Here is a 19,490-nt window from a genome sequence, read left to right as displayed (position 1 = left end):
TGCTTTTCTCATGAGAGCCAAGATCCAAGGCCATGGGGCGAAAGTGATTTACAGGAAATGCGCAAGTTGTTCAGCAAGTATAGAGCTTGAGTCGGGTATTGTTCATAACCACCTCTTGTGTGTGGTTAGCTCTTCTGATGGAGGCAGGATTAGGATGTCATTAACATGTAGCCCATGAATGAACGGAGAACACGCCACTACAAGTGGCAGAAAAGATGCTCCACTGTTAGCGCTTGGGGCCAGAGGAGGTTCTTACAAGGCTCTCTGAGAACTGTCACAGAACTCTGGACATTAGTTATACATGACACAGGGGAGAAATAGGAAAGCAGCAATCACGTGCATCTGGGCCCCTGATGTTGGGTGACCTTTAGGGTTAGACCTGGCTTTGGAAATCCTCTGGTTTAGTCTCTCCACTGGAGCTGAGGGGGTAGACTTTCCCAGTGGGACTTAAAACTGCCCAAGCCACACACAGACTGATGGCATAAAAATCCCTAGATGGAACCCAGGCTTGGGGATGTAGTAAAGCACCCCAGGTGACTTGGGGTGCAGCCCAGGGCCAGAACCTCAGTTACCTGAAGTGGCTCGTCTGATGGAGGTGTGCACAGGCTGGCTCCAAGGATGGCAGCCGCAACATGGAAACTGTAAGAGCTCTGGTTCTGTTTCGAAACACCAGCATCATTTTTATAGCAAAGTTTGTTGCATGGTGATGCATCAAAACAAACATTATTACAAAATACGCGATTTGAATTTCATCAGTCCCAGAACTTGATAGCATAAAGGACCCTAACTCAAACATTACAGAGTAGAATTATGATAAAAACACAACCACATGAGCTCCCAGTGAACCAGGGAAAGGAGGGAATGAAACAATTCCAGGTCATCCTAACTAAACTCCTGCTGTTGCTACAGCCACCTTGGAGAACAGTATGGGGATTCCTTAAAAAACTAGAAATAAAACTACCATATGACCCAGCAATCCCACGACTGGGCATAAACACTGAGAAGACCATAATTCAAAGAGACATACATACCCCAATGTTCATTGCAGCACTATTTACAATAGCCAGGACAGGGACTCAACCTAGATGTCTATCCACAGATGAATGGATAAAGAAATTGTGGGACATATACACAATGGAATATTAGCCCTAAAAAGGAACAAATTTGAGTCCGCTCTAGTGAGATGGATGAACCTGGAGCCTGTTATACAGAGTAAAGTAAGTCAGAAGAGAAAAACAAATATTATATATTAATGCATATATATGGAATCCAAAAAATGGTACTGATAAACCTATTTGCAGGGTAGCAATAGAGGTGCAGTCATAGACTTGTGGACATGGTGTGGGGGGTGAAGAGGAAGGTGGGACGAACTGAGAGATTAGGATTGACATATACACTACCGTGTAGAAAAATAATAAAACCCCACTGTTGAACTGACATAGCCCACTCTCTGGGTCTATGCTATGAGAGCCCTTTTAAAGGAGATTATAATTAGAAGGACCAGCTAACCCAAAGTACATCAATACATATTACGATCAGCTTCTGGTTTATTTCTAACACTCAGATGGTAAGGAATTCATTCTAGAAATCACATATACTATAACCACAGGACACAGGCACACCCTTGATATCTACTGTGCTCTTTCTTTAAAATTCTTTTTCCCAGCTCCATTTCTCTCTGTCATTAATATATGTTACTCATGTGCTGACTTGAAAGGTTCATATTTTGTTGCGGTTTTCATCCTCTGTATCTCAGAAACATGTTACTACAATTATGTAAGTTTGTCACCACAATACCCGTGTAAGTTCCCAGAGCAAAGGCATTAAAAAAAAAAAAATCCCTCCTAGAGGTTTATTTGTTCACTTTGTTTCCAAAACGCCACATGTCATGATTTTAAAAAATGCGCACATCAGATTTCCCAAAGCCCAAAATTGGAGCAAAAAGTGATTCGAAAGATCAAGATGGGCTGTTCTCAATTTCTGAAAGGATGCTTCTAAACCATTATTAGGGAGAACTGCATTGTAACGTATTTCTCAGAAAGAGGCAGTGGTGACCAGTAATGTACCAGAGGTGACACTTCATGCAAAGGGCAGCCCGGAGCTTAAGGGCCTGGGTTCTTCAGACAGACAGGCGTTCAAACCCCAGCTCTGCCCTTTCCTAGCTATGGGACTCATGGGTCAATTACCACCACCAATGATGGAAGCCAAAAGGTTTTTCTAAGGATGCAGGACGCTCACATCCAGAACAGAGCACTCAGCTCAGTGCAGGCTCCTCAGATACCGTACCCAGAGGCATCACCACTGCCCTTGTATATCCCTCTCCCTCCCTTTCCTCTTCATCTGATTCTTCTCTTCCTGAACTCTTTCCTGGCACACATGCGCACACACAGACTCCTTTCTACCTTAAGAAATCTATGCAGTAATGCCTGCTTGAATCAATATTATCCGGTTTGCTTTATACTGTTCTAATTGTTTCAACAGATGGGATCCTAGGTTAACAGATTCCATTCCAACCTTTCTGCTTTTAACAATGTATGGAGCTCTTAGCAATACTAAACACCTACAGAAGAAATGCCATCCATGCCAACATAGTTTCGGTTATTTTGCAACAACCTACCAACAAGGAGAACTCCTGAAGCACCCGAGACCTGATCTTCCGACATCACTGCCCTGGCTTGCCTCGTCTCTACCTCCCAGCTCCACCAGCCCAGGGGGGCTGCATGTGTCCATAAAATGGCTGGGGCAGCTTAAGTGTTCACCAGAATGATTTTTGGAAGAAAAAAAGATGCAAGTGCTTCCATTTGTGAATATAACATAAATGTGGGGTCATGCCTTCTACAGAAAAACCTATACATCTGTGAGACTATGTATACTGCAGTTTTCCTGGCTTCGTATTACAATGTTGAAAGATGTGAAATGTCAAGTCTGAAAGATGACTAAATCTAATTTTAAGAAGAAAGAGGGGTGAGATACCCCAAAAAAATTTTTTTTAATATTTTCATTCCCATTAAGATGATAAGGAGGGATGTCTTAAGGGTTGGACTCCTGAAGTCTGCTCAGAGTACCTTCTTGCTCCTCCTTGGATGCGCCTTTCTTTGGACTTAACACAAGTGCTGAGCAGGACAGAGTTGCTGACATGAATGAATGGCCTTTGGTCCCAGGTGAAGGAATAACTGAGAAGGATCCCCACCCACCTTGCCTTTCTCGCTTAGTCTCTTAGCCCATACACAGCATGAAAACGTGAAAAATATTTCTAACCCCTTCTTCCTTACAAAGAAAAAAGTAAACAGAGAGGAGGAGAGAAGTTAGCAATTTTGTTTCTGGAAAGACCAGAAAACTGTCATTTATGCCTTTCGGAGAAGGAGTTCTGTTGGGTGTGGTGTGAAGTCAATAAAATAGGTGCTAATTGGCAGCTTTTAAAACAAAAATGAAAGGGCATTCAGCAAGTAAATGCTTGATGTCTCAACCCTAGTAAAAGAGCTCTGGCTCCAGGTGGGGGAAAAAAACTCCCGAGAATCATGACATAATTTACGGCCAGATAGTTCATCAAATTTCTTCACCTGTAGTTTTGAAACATATGTGGCATTCATATTTAATAGAGCAGCTGCCTGGACCAGGAGGCAGGTGATGAAATGATATAGCAGTGGGCAAAGGGAGCATTCTTCCTCTCGGAACAGTCACGATATCTTACTTAATTGAAGTACCCATCCAGGGTTGGTCCAACTGAACGCATTCTGAACAAAACATATATTGAAAAGCACATTTAATGGGCACCTGAGGTGTATGTTTTCAAATGACCTGTTATTTTTGGATTTTTATTCAATTTATATAAAATTATACTGCTAATAGATGTCATACAGAAAGCCAGAACTTGGTCTGTAAAGGTGACTCTGGACTAAGTCTACAGTGCAGTCTTTTCAAATCCGGCTTATGTTTCTAATTTCTGGATTTATGTGATTCAAATAGAGCTAAAAAGTAGGAGACGGTTCACAGTTACTAGTTTCTGGTTTGTCCTTACAGACTTTATGCATGCAAGCAAATACAAATAAATGCTTCTTTTCCCTTTTATACCCAGATGTAAAGTATCCTTAGAGATGCATTGTGAAGATCTTTCCATAAAGGCACACAGCTTCCTCATTTGTTACATAGCAACCCATAACTTACTTAATGAGTCCCTTATTGATGGGCACCATAGTTTCTAATATTTTGCTATTTACCACAAAACTATAATATATAATCAGGAATGCAAGTGTATGTGAAGGAAATCTGATGGAAACTGCCAAGTTGGTCCTCCCCAACATTGTATCATTTTATATTTCCATCAGCAATTCTCCCTACAGCCTTACCATCAGAGCTTGTGATCAAATTCTAAATCTTTGCTTCTCTGAGGTTTCACAGTCATGGTACACTTTTATTACTGAGTGAAAGAGGTTGAGCATCTTTTCATATGCTTTAGATTCAAATTTAATTTTTCTTTCTTTTTTGGTGTGTATCCATGTAGATGCATTGCTGATATTTTTACAGTGTGTTTTGCTTTTTTTTTTTGATTTTTAGAAATTTACATGTTAACATATTATTAGCCATATATCTGTGATAAGAGTTGAGAATAGTTTCCCTAATTTTTCCCCTCTCTTTGATGTTTTTGTTTCCCAGTTCAAAAGTGTTGTTATTGTTTTTAGAATTCAGTTGGTTTTTTAAAATCAATCTTTTATTTCATGGCCTCTGGATTGTAAGCAGTTGGGAAAAATCTGCAAAATCTAGAGCTATTAAGACATTATACGTTTTTGAAAAGATGCTCATCATTGCTAATCATTAGAGAAATGCAAATCAAAACCACAAAGAGGTACCACCTTACACTGGTCCGAATGGCCATCATTAAAAAGTCTACAAATAACAAATGCTGGAGAGGGTGTGGAGAAAAGGGAACTTTCCTACACTGTTGGTAGGAATGTAAATTGGTATACCCACTATAGAGAACAGTATTAGAGATTCCTCAGAAAACTAAAACTAGAGCTACTACATGATCCAGCAATCCCACTCCTGGGCATATACCTAGACAAGACCTCTAATCCAAAAAGATACATGTACCCCCATGTTTACAGCAGCACTTACAATAACCAAGACAAGGAAGCAACCTAAGTGTCCACTGACAGATGAATGGATACAGAAGATATGGTATATACAATAGAATATTACTCAGTAATAACAAAGAATGAAATACTGCCCTTTGCAGCAATATGGACAGACCCAGAGATTATCATACTAAATGAAGTAAGTCAGAGAGAAAAACAAATACCATATGATATCACTTGTAGGTGGAATCTAAAATAGGACACAAATGAACTATCTATGAAACAGAAATAGACTCACAGACATAGAGAACAGACTTGTGGTTGCCAAGGGAAAGGGGAGATGGGACAGGGATCAGCAGATGCAAACTAGTATTTCTAGAATGGATAAGCAACAAGGTCCTACTGCATAGTACAGGGAACTAGATTCAATATCTTATAATAAACCATAATGAAAAAGAATATATATATATGTATAAATAAATCACATGAATCACTTTGCCGTACAGCAGAAATTAACATAACATTGTAAATAAACTACATTTCAATAAAATACATTAAAAATTGTTTTATTATGGCACTGTTTTTGATTTGAAAAAATATAAACCTATGCAAAGTAGAGACAAAGCTACGGTGAACCCCCTACACTCACCACTAGTTTTGACAATTATCAAAATTTTGTCCCACTTGCTTCTCTTATCTCTCTCTCTCCATAACATTATTTTAAAGCAAACCCAAGATTTCAAGTGATTTCACCCCTATTTACATGCTTCAGTAAGCATTTCAAAACATTATGAACATTTTCTTGCATAGCCATCATGATATTACCATATGTAACAAATTTAATAATGCATATGATGTCCTTTGATACTTGATCAACTCTCCAATAACTCTCAAAAATGTCTTTACACAGTTGACTTGTTCATCTGTAAATATGAGATCTCTTGGAAATGTATCCTGATGTATGGTACAATTTATTTAAAGAAATAAATTTATTTGTTATTTTTTTCATGTGGTTACCCAGTTGTCTTAGCATCCATTTAATGATCCATTTTCCCCTACTGATTTTAAATGCTTTTTCCCCTCATTTAAAAAATTTATCCCCATATATTTTGGGGACTATTTCTGGTTCTCTAATCTGTTGCACTGTTCTGTTTTATTCTATGCCAGCGTGTATGTTAGAAGCTCAGGTGTGTCCGACTCTTTGCAACCCCATGAACTCCTGTCCATAGGATTCTCAAGGCAAGAATACTTCAGTGGGTTGACATTTCCTCCTCCAGGGGATCTTCCCAACCCAGGGATCAAAGCTGGGTTTCCTGTATTACAGGCGGATTCTTTAACGTCTGAGCCACCAGGGAAGCCCTTTATGCCAGTAATACCTTTTAATTCCACAGTGTGTTTAATAAGTGATAGCTCTTGTTTATATACCTATGTGAACTGAGAATCCACTTGCCTACCTTTTTTTTAAGAGTTGGTATTTATTGGGAATAAGTTAAATTTAATAAATTAATTTATGAAGAATTGCTATATTCACAATCTTGAATTTTCTTATTCTAGAACACAATGCATGCCCTCCCACTTTTTTTTCAAATTCTTTTTGTATCCTTTAGGCATATTCCACTATTTTATACATGTAGATTCTACATATTCCATGCCAAGTTATTCCTAGCACTTAATCCACTTTGCTGTCTCAGTCAACGTGGGCTTCTGTTCCTCTGAAGTGCTTGCAGGGGTCATTGGAGGTACAGCCTTTAGCAGTCAAGGTCCTGCTCACTGCCTCGGAAGATGCTCAGAGGCCGAGGTTCACCTGTGCATGACAACCAGACTGTAGGCCTGAAGCAGAGCTGGAAGCAATTCAACTCAGGTCAAAGCCTTCCCATCCTTACTCTTGCCCCATTCAGGGGCAGGGCTCAAAGACCTGAGGATCTAGGGTGAGGAGAAGATGCAAAATAGCAGCTCTGGGACCCATGAGATACCTTATCTCCTGTTGAGCTTTTACAGAAGCTAAACTATCTCTAATCTGCAACTAACAATTTACTCTGTGATTAACTGTGCTGCAAGACAGGCACCTGCCTGATCACTCTTCCAGATTCCCAGGGAAGCTTATAAAAGGCCCTTGGCGGTCTCTGCACAGGACCAGACACGGCAGTCATTTGGGGCAGCAGACTCAACCTCCTGCCTCCCACCTGCCTGCTGTTTCCCACCATGGGGAGCCGGCAGCCACCTCTACAGCCAAATCCTTCTCGCTCAGGACACGGGACTCTGCAGGCTTTTCTGCTGATCTCCCTCCAGAAGCAATAGGGAAAATGCAGCAAGCTCATCACTGTGACGTTGGGGCACCCCTCACCCTTTTCTCATGCATACTCTGTGGCTCCCCATGCACTTGAGGCAGTGGCCCCATGCGTCTCCTCCATCCCTGCTGACCTTGGTACCCAATCAATCGCTCGAACTGGTACATTCCTCCCGTGCCCCACTCTGATCCCTTCCTTCCTCTCTCTGCTGCATCATCGTCACCACACTTTGAGACTCGTCCAATCCCACAGCCTCCCCGACTTCAGTAGCACCTCATCCACCCCATCCCTCCTGCAGTCGTCAGCATCTGCCCTGTCAAGATACCCAAGAATTCTGTGGGCAGTAAACACACCCCAACTATCTTGAAATTCACGGCCCTCCTTGGTCCAATCGATGACCACTCCTTTCCACCTTTCTTCCTCCTTCCTTCCACCAACTCTCATCTTTCCACTTATCAAAACCCTCCCTCCTTTCCATCTGTGAAGTCTCCCCAGACTCCTGTTCTTCAACCTCAGCACACCCCCCATCAAATTGCCATCTTCTGTGTGCCCACCTATGACTTCCAAGCTTCCTAGGGAGGCCCTGAAGTGTTCAAAGTGCTGCTTGCTCATAAAACACTTCCAAGCTTCATTTGTGCATGAAGCAATCAGCGATCTCACATTTGTCCTACATATCTGATCTCTACTCTACACGGCTGTTTGAATATGGACTAGTGAGCTTTTGCCTTTGGGGATAAATCACACTTATAGAACACCCACTCTGTGCCCAAGGGGCATGATGGTTCTCCATCCTCATCCATGTGTTTGCACTGCTGACAGTCCACCATCCAGCCGTCTCCTCCCACCCTGCATGAATCCCTCTGACTGTAACGCTTGGTGTACTTTTGTTTACTGAGAAGGAAATTTATTTATTATCTCCCGTATATTGAAAGTGAAAGTGAAAATTGCTCAGTCTTGTCCAACTCTTTGCGACCCCATGGACTATACAGCCCATGGAATTCTCCAGGCCAGAATACCAGAGTAGCCTTTCCCTTTTCCAGGGGATCTTCCCAACTCAGGGATCGAACCCAAGTCTCCCACATTGCAAGCAGATTCTTTACCAGATGAGCCACAAGGGAAGCCCAAGAATACTGGAGTGGGTAGCCTATCCCTTCTCCAGGGGATCTTCCCGACCCAGGAATTGAACCAGGATCTCCTGCATTGCAGGTGGATTTTTTACCAACCGAACTATCAGGGAAGCCCAATATGTCCTGTACATTGCTCCTTCTCATTTATTTTAATGTCTCAAAGCACCCAGGAGCCCTTCTTCTTAAATGCTTTACCTGTTTCATTTATTTTTTTTTTTAATTTCATTTATTTGGCTATGCCAGGTCTTAGTTGCAGCATGCAAATTCTCAGTTGCAGAATATGGGATCTAGTTGCCTGACCAGGAATCAAACCCAGGGCCCCTGTACTGGGACATGGAGTCTTAAGGCTTTATCTGTTTTAAATGTAAAGGCTGGACACTGAGGCAGGCAGAGCTGCTAGGAACCACAGTCAGGAGGAACTGCCAGCCCATGTCAAGTGGTTACTCATCCCCAACTGCCCCCGTGCCAGGTAGGATGTGATAAGAGCCTCTTTTTAGCTCTGGCAGGTGTGTCCCTCTCATATAGGACAGATCGAATGCCAGCCCTTGGTAAAGATTTAAAAAAAAAAAATTACTTGACATTTTATGACATCCTGGGATATTCCAGAGAGGAACGGGAACCAAGCCAAGACCAAAGGTACAGAAGTCCTTGAGTTCAAGGGCTACCTGGAAGGTAGGACTGGTGACTGTCAGATCTACAAGGCACCAGGTCCCAGCCCTGTAGCGTCTTAGAAGAGAGGAACAGGAGTATCTCAGAGACTGGGAAACTCCTCAGAAAATGACTAGTCACCACGATCAGAGTGACTCCTTTAAGGTGGCTGGCAATGGCTGGCTCCCTGGGACTCTAGCACTTGAGGTAGCCTAGGGTTCAAGGTCACTTACGGATATTAGAAACAACAAAGGGGAACAGGTATCATGCCACGGACATTGACTCTAGAAGTTAGCGGGAGGAAAGGGTGTGAGCTTTGTCAGCAAAATTTTCTCTGGAAATATTCTATACCTGCCCTAGGGAAGGCTCAGGTGTTGGTTGGCAGGACTCACCTCCTTCACTATCTCAGAAAATATCAATTTTCAGCCCTTCCTATTATGAGCAAGAAGAGGATCTGCTTGGATTCGGGCAGCAGGTGTGTGCTGCAGGGGCAGTGGGGTCACCAGAGCAAAGTTCCAGGGACTCTGAAGACCCAGGGACAATAGAGCTCTGGCTACTGATTCTTAATGGCTGATAGAAATACATCCCCTTGTTCTAGTTATTCTCGGGGAAGCTTCTTAGAGCATCCTGCTGTTCCTTTACCCTGAGCTTCTCTTGTGCTGGTAATGACATCAGCGAAAAGAATGACTGAGTGTTCTTTACATCATACATGAAGGCAGTGATTGGAGTTGGCGGTAGCTCCTTCGTGAGCTGAATTATGGTCGAATCCCTCACAAACTGATAGACAATTCTCTGCTAGAGGGCTCAGGGTCTGGGTGTCATGCTGTTCCCCGTGTATGCTCTGTCCATGTACACTGTAGTTCAACAAATAATTTGTAATTCAAAGGAACTGCCCTAGACTTAGATTTGGTAAAAATAAGATGAGGACATCCTGTGTTTGCTTGGATTTTAAATATGATTTTTCTACGAGATGTTACATAGTTGGGGGGAAAAAAACAAACACAAAAGGTTAGCGAAGGAAAACTCAATTTTCAAAATAGCCTTTGACCCTTGAGTGAGTGTGCTTTTCCTGAGTGTACAGCTGATTAGAACAATGTTCTGAAGGCCCCACTGCAGGTGTGTCCATTCACACGCCAGTGACAGATGGCACTGGGCCAAGACGCTGCACGGGGAGAGACAGAAGGCCAGGGGCAGGGCCACCCACCGTGCTCGCATCATACCGCCTGGGGGAGGATTCCAGCCCCAACCCTCAATTACGTGTAAACAGCCTGCGGTGGGGCCCAGCAAACTGTATTTTTCAAAAACTTCACCAAGTGATTTGAATGCTGTTGCTGTTCAATCGCTCAGTCGTGTCCGACTCTTTGTGACACCATGGACCACAACACGCCAGGCTTCCTTGTCCTGCACCATCTCCCAGAGTTTGCTCAAACTCATGCCCATGAGTTGGTGATGCCATGATCATTCAGTTTTAGAAAACTATCGCCTTTTTAAATTAACTATGACCTGTTCAATCTGACGCTGATCCAAGTCTAGCTGAAATATTTCATTTCAATTCATCCCAAATTTCCTCTGATGAATAAATATGTAGGTATTTGCTACAATTTCACATCTGAACCAAAAGAATATTCTCTTCTTTTATTTTTATTTTAATAAAAGGAACCCACCAATGGGTAATAAAATCCAGATAATCATCTTACATATAAGTTCCAAAACCCCACCCAAAACATAAGCAGGAAAGTTTTCCTTTCTCCTGGTAGGATGTACATGAGTTATGACCAAGGCTTTCTGGGTGTGAACCAGCTAAAGAAGCCTGGTTAAATCTAATATATTGAGCACCACCTCTTCAGGAAACTGGTTTTGGAATGACTGCTCAGGCCTCAGAAGTAGTCATTTTCTATTACTGTAACTAAAATAACACATTAATTTCCCTAGATTCCAAGGAATCATATGCTCAAACTGTCTACTTTTAAAGCCAAGATTACAAAAATCATTGCAATAACATTTGAGATGAAAAATAAAAATTCCTTACAATGTAAATCGATGTAGCCACTATGGAAAACAGTATGGGAGTTCCTCAAAAATAAAGTTGGCACCTGATCCAGCAATCCCACTTCTAGACAAAACTCTAATTCAAAAAGATAGGGGCACGTTCCCCTATGTTCATAGCAGCACTACTCACAAGAGCCGAGACGTGGAAACAACCTCAACGCCCACTGACAGATGAATGAAGAAGATGTGGTACATGCACAGTGGAATTCTGCTGTGCTCAGTCAGTCGTGTCTGACTCTTTAGAATCCTATGGACTCCCCTCTCCATGGGATTTCCCAGGCAAGAATACTGGAGTGGGGTGCCATTGTCTCCTCCAGGGGATCTTCCTGACCCAGGGATCAAACCAGCGTCTCCTGCACTGCAGGCAGATTCTTTACCACTGAGCCACCTGGGGAGCCACAAGGCAATGCAACTCAGCCATAAAAAAGAACAAAATCATGCCATCTGCAGCAACATGGATGCAACTAGAGATTATCACACTACGTGAAGTCAAGTCAGAGAAAGACAAATACCGTATGATATCACTTATACGTGGAATCTAAAATATGGTGCAAATGAACCTATCCACAAAGAGAAACCGACTGAGAGAGCAGACCTGTGATTGCCAAGGGAGTGGAAAGGAGGACGGATGGAGTAGGAGGCGGAGGTTAGCAGAGGTAAGATATTATACGTAAGATAGATAAACAACAAGGTCCTACTGCATAGCACAGGGAGCTATATTCAATATCCGATGATAAGCCATAATGGAAAAAAATATGAAAAAGAATGCATATAACTGAATCACTTTGCTGTACAGCAGAAATTAACACAATACTGTAAATCAACTATACTTTAATAAACTGTTTTAAAAAAGAAGTCCTTACAGTTTAAGGCTAAAACTGAAACTTACGAGTCATCTTTGCCCTAATGAAGATTAATAATAGTACTCTCTCAATAAACATGGCCATGTGGCAAGTGCCACTTTAAGTGTCTTTTAACAACTCAACATGCCAGGTACATCACTGTCTCCATTTTACAGATGAGGACAGGAGACAGGTTGAATTACTTCCCATGCTAATACAAGTATGGGTGACCCGTGAACAACATGGCTTTAAACTGCATGGGTTCACTTGTAAGTAGATGTTTTGCAATAAATACAGCACTATATGATCTGCAGTTGGTTGGTTCCACGGATGCTGAACAGTGGATCAGCATCCCATAGGAGGGCCACCTATGGGACCTGAGTTTCTGGGGATTTTAGTACCCGTGGTGGGTCCTGGAACCAACCGCCTCAAATACTGAGAGATGCCCATTAATAACTAAGAGTGTTAGAATGTGAGGCTTCCCAGGTGGCTGAGTGGTAAAGTATCTGCCTGCCAATGTAGGAAATGCAGGTTTGATCCCTGGGTTGAGAAGATCCCCTGGAAGAGGAAATAGCAACTCACTCCAGTATTCTTGCTTGGGGAATCCCATGGACAGAGGAGCCTGGTGGGCTACAGTCCATGGGGCCACAAGAGTGTCAGATACAATCGAGCAACTCAAGAAGAACAACAAACAACAGTCTGGCCCCAGGGGTCACACAGAGAGGCTGTAGTCACACAATAGGTCTGAACTTTCAAATAAGTGAATCACACAAGCAAACCTTTCAAGGTAAACAACAGCATCTACACTGTTTAAGGAACATACCAATTTCTAAATTGCTATTCTTAAAAAGTACCACATCACAATAATCTTAGCTTGTTTACTTTAGGTTTAATTAAACAATTTTCTAGACATTGGTCACCTGGTCTTTCAACCTTTTTAAATGATCCTAATTCTCTCAATCATTAAAAAAAATTTAAGAGTGTATTGTCTAGCATATTTCCTTCCCCCAGCAACATGCAAAGCAAAGTTAACATGGCACTCGATTAAATGACAGATAGGATTCCAATTTTATCAGCAGTACCTTCTGGACTTAATTACTCATTTCATTTAAAAGTTAAAACTGATTATTCCTCACTTGTCCACCAGCAGTATAAAAACAGAACTGTTTAAAACAAAAACACGTAATTACCTTCCTTCTGGAAAAGACTTGAATGAGTAAGAAGTGTTAAAAAGAGAAATTTCACTGGAGCTCAGCAGATAAGGACATCAAATGCTTTCAGCGTGTGTGTGTGTGTGTGTCTGCGTGCATGTGTGTCTGTGTGTGTCCCATTCATCAGTTTCACCACCACACAGGTATTTACTGAACACCTGCAATAACAGTTAGGAGACCTAAATACCAGACATACCAATATCGACTATAAGTATCAAACCATTTTCCAAACCTGTTTAGATACACTTAGAAATATCTGCCACTTGGAAATACTCAATTTTCAGGATAATTAAGAGTTCACCATACTTCAAACAAACCTCCACACTGATTTCTTCTTATTCCTTTCACCAAGTTTAAATTGAAGTGGATAGTTGCCCTCCACAATTTGCAACAACATATCATACCTCTTCTAAATAAGACCAAATTCAGTCTTTGTTTAAATCTTGATCCACTCAAGGTTCTTTCAACAAGCAGTTTGTTGGTTTATTAGAATTTCACTATTTGAGGAAACTGTGTTTGTAGCCTTAAGACAAAAAGAGGTAAACCTGTTCTGACCTTGGAGTTCAGGCAATTAGGACAATAAATATGCATGATGTTCTAAAATCAAACAAAAATCTACAATAAATCGATCTACAAGGCAGATCTCAGGTACACAAAATCTCACATAGCTAACTTGTTAATCTGACGTTGGGATTTACTGTACTGCATTGATATTTTTTATGCAAAGTGTATGGCGGATTTACTGTACTGCATTGATATTTTTTTATGTAAAGTGCATGGCAGGTCATGTGTTTCTCTTAAGAACAACTGATTTTATTTTAAACTTCAAATAATATGTTAGTAAAATCCTAAAAATGACAGTACAGAGGGCAGCCAAAGTGCACCCAGTAATGCTATCCTTCTGTGTGGTCTACACAGAGGCCAGGGTGCTGGTTGGCTCTTAGAATCTTCTGTCATGTGCCAAGGGGGTGTGTGTTTACACGTGTGCATACATACGTATGCTGTTCTCCATGCTGCTGTCTGTTTAAATCAAAGTCAACTACAGGATAAGCAAATTCACATTAAGAAACTCTGTCCTGGGGACATGGGTAAACCAATGACTGATTCTTGTTGATGTTTGGTAGAAATCAATGCAATACTGTAAAAAAATTATCCTTCAATTAAAAATAAATAAATTTTACAAAGAATTTTGTCCTATTAGGGAACTATATTCAATATCTAATGATAAACCATAAAGGAAAAGAATATTTTTAAAAAATGTATAGCGACTTTCCTGGTGGTTCCAGTGGTTAGGACTCCATGCTTCCACTGTAGGGAGTGAGGGTTCAATCCCTGGTCAGGGAGCTAAGATCCTGCATGCCACGCGGTGCATGGCATGTGTATATATGTTGGGCTTCCTAAGTGGTACTGGAGTGGTAAAGAACCTATCTGCTATTGCAGGGACCTAAGGGAGGTGGGTTCAATCTGTGAGTCTGGAAGATCCCCTAGAGGAAAGCATCACAACCCTCTGCAGTGTTCTGGCCTGGAGAATCCCATGGACAGAAGAGCCTGGTGGGCTACAGTCAAGAGGGTGGCAAAGAGTCAGACACGACTGAATATGCACACATATACACATAACTGGATCATTTTGTTGTGCAGAAGAAATTAACACAACATTATAACTCAACTATACTTCAATTAAAAAAAAAAAAAAAGAAATTCTGTGCAATTAACTAAAAAGTCTCCAATCTGAAAGTAAATGCTTTTTGAAGCTCTCCTGAAGGGATCCTCCCATATGACCATGACGTGGGGTTTCTGGGTGAACTCCAAGGTGCACAGTACACTTTTTGCCTGTGGGCTCTGGGACCCAATAGATATGAGACTTCTTTCAAATCAGTGTTTATGTGGCTCTCCATGGCATGAAGGATGAAAAATGGCCTGAGCAGGCCCAACTGGATAGCAGATGGGGAATATCTGATTTAGAAGACTGATTCCTACTTGAATATTGCATAATCTGGCCAAGATAGAAAGAGGTTTTCAAGTCTTAACACACAGTATATGTCATGGGCCATATAAAGTTGTCCCTGAAACCTGAAAACACACAATATGACGACTGTGGATGCAGCCTACATGGAGACCTGAGACGACCACCAAGGGGCTCACATGAGCATGAGGGGAGCGGGCTGTTATCAAGGGTGGGGATGGCTAATCCAGCTCTCTTTAGGATGCGAGACTATTGAATAAATCTGATTTTACAGAAAGCTCTAGAATAAGCCTCAAACCCAACAGCTGCCCCCTGCTTAGAAGAAGATTCAAGACCTTAGCACATGATCGCAAGGGAGTGGGGGTTTATGGCAGAGTTCGTCACATGTAAGTTTTGCTTTATGTCTATAAGGTCACAGAAAGGAAAACACTGTCTTTTCTGACAGCTATGGGCTGCTGACAGCACCCTGACAAGGCCAGGCTCTGTTGTGGAGCAGGGGCCTTTTGGGGGCCTTGGGCAGAGTTTTGTTTCTTTTTTTTTTTTTTTTTAACATTAGTGGCTACAGGAAGCCAAGCCAAGCCAAGTCAAAGCTGGGTCAGACCCCAGCCCCAACAACCCGGCCTCTTACAAAGACCCATGATGCCTGGCACAGGCCTGGACCCTATAACCAAACCCGCTCACAAAACCCTGGGCTTCATCACTCATGTGTGACCATCCGGAGGCACTGGTCCGGGCAGCCCTGGACCCTCGGCTGCCCCTCCACTTCCCGGTTACAGGCGTGGCCTGGCAGCAGATGCTCTGTGTGGTCACCACGTGCTCGAAGGCTCCAGAAGCCTGTGGGGGGAGGGGCAGGATTTGTACTAAAAGTGGCAACTCAAGATCCAGGCCTAAGCAGCCGAGGATGACAGCCGTCACAGTGGACAGAATCCCCCCAGTGGAAAGATGATCATACAGCCTCTGGAATCTAAATGGAAATGCTAGAGACACAGATGTACAAAACAAACATACGGTTACCAAGGGCGAACTGGGAGGTCAGGTTTGACATATACACACTTTCATACTATATATAGTAGTGTGTATATGTCGCTTCCCTGGTGGCTCAGACGGTAAAGAATCCTGCAATGCAGGAGATCCCCCGGAGAAGGGAATGGGTACCCACTCCACTATCTTGCCTGGAAAATTCCAGGAACCTGGCGGGCTACAGTTCCTGGGGTCCCAGAGAGTCGGACACAACTGAGTGACTAACACTACTGCTACAACTACATAGAAAATAGATAGCTAATAAAGACCTACTCTATAGCACAGGAAACTCTACTCAATACTCTGTAATGACCTATATGAGAAAAGACTCTAAAAAGGAGTGGATGTATGTATATGTATAACTCATTCACTTCGCTATACAGCAGAAACTAACTCAACATTGTAAATCAACTGTGATCCAATAAAAATTAATTTAAAAAAATAAACAGAAACTGAAATGAATGGTCCTTTGAATTCCCTCCTCAGAAGGCTGACAGAAAGCACTGCACACAAAACCATAGATACGTGTGTTTTTTTTCTCAATCACCCATGTTTAAGTTCTTTTATATACATTATCATCTTAAGGACATGAATCAAAGGGGACTTTTCAATACCAGAGAAGAAATATCTTCATGTGGATGGTGGGTCACAGTCTGTAAGGAGAATGAGGAATTTGGGATAATTTGTTGGGCTGTCACACTTTAATGACTCTTCTGCCAAAATGATTTGGTCCGTGAAAGCTAAGACTATCCAGATGTATGACAAATGTTTACGACCAGGGTCAAGTGTGTTTACTCTTAGGCAGTTAGCTTTTAAAACAAAAGAGCTTTGTCTAAAGATGAAGTGAATGCAGCCAAAGGTGGTATTTAAGGCTCCTTGGAAGAGTCACCAGCTCACCACTGCTTCCAAAGCCCACCGACTCACAGGCATCAGCTGGCAGTTAGACGGCGGTATAGACAGTGAGGCCCATCTCTCATGGCAATGTCTATTTTTAAAGGCCAGCACACGCACACATACAATATGATAAGGTTTCCCTTAGAAAGTCGGAACGGCCAAATAATTACCACATTTCTAATTTTAAATTTGAGTTAACAAACACCAAAGCAGGAGCTGAGGTTTGATTTTAATTTTTGCGCTACTAAAATTAAACTAGAAATGTCATGGACTCCCTGCCTCCTCCATATCAGTGGCAAACTACACTCTCAAAAATGTAAGTAGATATTGTTTGGCTTTATTCATACACATCCACACAGACACATACATCTATAAACACAGATAACAGGAAAGGGAAGTTCATCAGTTCACTCTAATGAGAAATCTCTGTCCACAGAATAATATCACGATGCCTAACCATCAGATTCCATGTTTCAGAATATAATAAATTTTAAAAGACCGCAGTAACAGTGTTACAAAAACCAGAAGAGCTGTGAAAAGGGAGAGTTTATGTCTATGTAAACAGATGTCATATACAGGTTCTAAAAATGATCAAGGCACTCATTCAAATCAGGAAAACTTACAGGTATCCATGGCTGGGTTGCTCTATCTTGATTGCTAAGCTGAAAATGAAGAAGAGGCAGCAAGAGAAAAAGAAATATGGAAAAGTAGAAATAAAATAGAAAGAAGATGAAAAGGAAAGAGGAAGAAAGGAAGGAAAGAAGGGAGAGGGGAAGGAAGGAGAAAAAGAAAGAAAAGGAAGGAAGGAGGCAGAGAAGGGAAGGGAAGGAAGGAGGGAGCAGGAAAGAGTAGGCCCAGGAGGAGGCTGACTCTCCTTATATTGTCCCTAAATGCTTACCCACTCCTTGGACAAACCAAAGAAGGTCAGGTGGTGACTTGGGTGGTCACCTGAGTTGGTTATTTTAAAAACATCCAATCAGCGCAACAGCTCAGCTGAATTGTTTCTGATATATAGTCACCCGATCCAATTAAATCCATGCATTCACCCACACTGGACACAAGGGTTAAACAGGGGCAGTGGGAACCACCCCGACCTCTTCAGTCTGGGTATTTAATAATAATGACTACATTCTTCTAAGAAACTGGTAGTATGACTTGTTGCCCTTGTAGGGAGAAAAAAATCACTCCAGTCTGTTCGGATTTTCATTGTAAAGAAATGCAGTGCAGATTTATCCGACCCCTGGGTTAGTCTACACCCAAGGACACTGGCGTTTGCTCTGAGCTGTTCAGATGAGCCAGGGGCTGGGGGCAGAGTGAGAGGAGGCTCATCTCGTCCTGAGAAGAGCTTCTCAGGTAAGGTGGCCAGCACTCTGGGCTGGAGAGCTGGGTGGGTTGGTGGGGAGGCATTCCAGATAGAGAAGAGGATGCAAAAGGCAGAATGGGGAGGCCGTTGGTGCCTGGAACAGAGGCTGCCACTGTGGCTGGAGCACGGGGTGCAGAGGGAAGGGTTCATCAGGAGTCCAAAGGCCATCACACCAGCTCTCTGGGCTGTGGGCTCATGGGCAGGGCTGAGGGCCACAATCTCGGATGTGGCTGGTCCTTCTCCTTCCTAACGCATCCTTCTGCCCTCAATTTCCTGCCTATGTTTTTCAAGAGTTCCCATCCTCATTTGCTATACACACACCCACGCATGCACCCACCCACCCACCAGCTTGAGAGCACAAAGACCCCTAGAGATGCAGTAGGTCGACACCTGGGTTTTAGGTGGAAGGCTGGGTGACAGGCAGGTTCACAGGGTAGCCTCCGTTCTTGCCTTCCTATCCATGTTCTCAACTGTCAGAGGTTCACAGGATGTAGACATTTGGGAGAAAATACACAGTACTGTCAGTAGCCAGGTTGGTACCCCAAAGAGACTGGGATGAATGCCAAGTGGTGGCATGGTCCACAGGGTAAGTCCAAGATCTCACACGAGCCCTCATCACAGAAGAGTTCCCCACAGCACACAGCATGGCCCCGGCTCCCAAAGGACAGCTTTGGGGTTTGTAGAAAAGTTAAAGGCAAACACAAACCCCAAACCCCTATAACAGTAATTTCTCACAAAACTCCATGATCTCAAGCCAAAACGCAGACTGAGGAAAGAGCCAGGAAGCATCCAGAGAACATGCTGGCATGGTATTAGATTACAGCCCTCTGTCCCCGAGATCACTTTGGTGCTGGATTCATAGTGATTCTATCCACATCAAGCATGAATCAAGTGATGCTTAAGGTGTTAGCCTGAAGGTTCAGTGTTAATGACGCTAGTGATGGTGAGACTGCAGAGCGCCTCTCTTTGGATACATAATTCAAAATATGCAAATGAACATTTGATGTTTTCAG

At 42.5% G+C, this 19,490-nt stretch overlaps 1 protein-coding gene across 15 annotated transcripts in view; it reads right to left on the bottom strand.

Annotated features, from left to right (window-relative positions):
• Positions 1-19,490, bottom strand: part of SVIL (supervillin) — a 255,989-nt gene that overhangs the window by 138,211 nt on the left and 98,288 nt on the right. For 2 of the 15 annotated variants that reach the window (XM_070381832.1, XM_070381833.1), the window contains exon 1: positions 17,738-17,909. The exons of 5 other annotated variants lie outside the window; for them this stretch is intronic. In XM_070381832.1, the coding sequence (XP_070237933.1) occupies positions 17,738-17,747 (10 nt within the window). In that variant the 5' untranslated portion in view covers positions 17,748-17,909. Of the gene's footprint in view, positions 1-17,737; positions 17,911-19,490 lie in introns of those variants that run through there. 8 more of the 15 variants (XM_070381835.1, XM_070381842.1, XM_070381844.1 and 5 more) reach the window with 5 other exon arrangements.

This window comes from Bos mutus, chromosome 13 (assembly GCF_027580195.1).
Source record: "Bos mutus isolate GX-2022 chromosome 13, NWIPB_WYAK_1.1, whole genome shotgun sequence".
In the NCBI taxonomy this organism is placed as follows: Eukaryota; Metazoa; Chordata; class Mammalia; order Artiodactyla; family Bovidae; genus Bos; species Bos mutus.
Note: the sequence above shows the minus strand (reverse complement) of the source record. Positions and strands in the feature narration are given on the sequence as shown.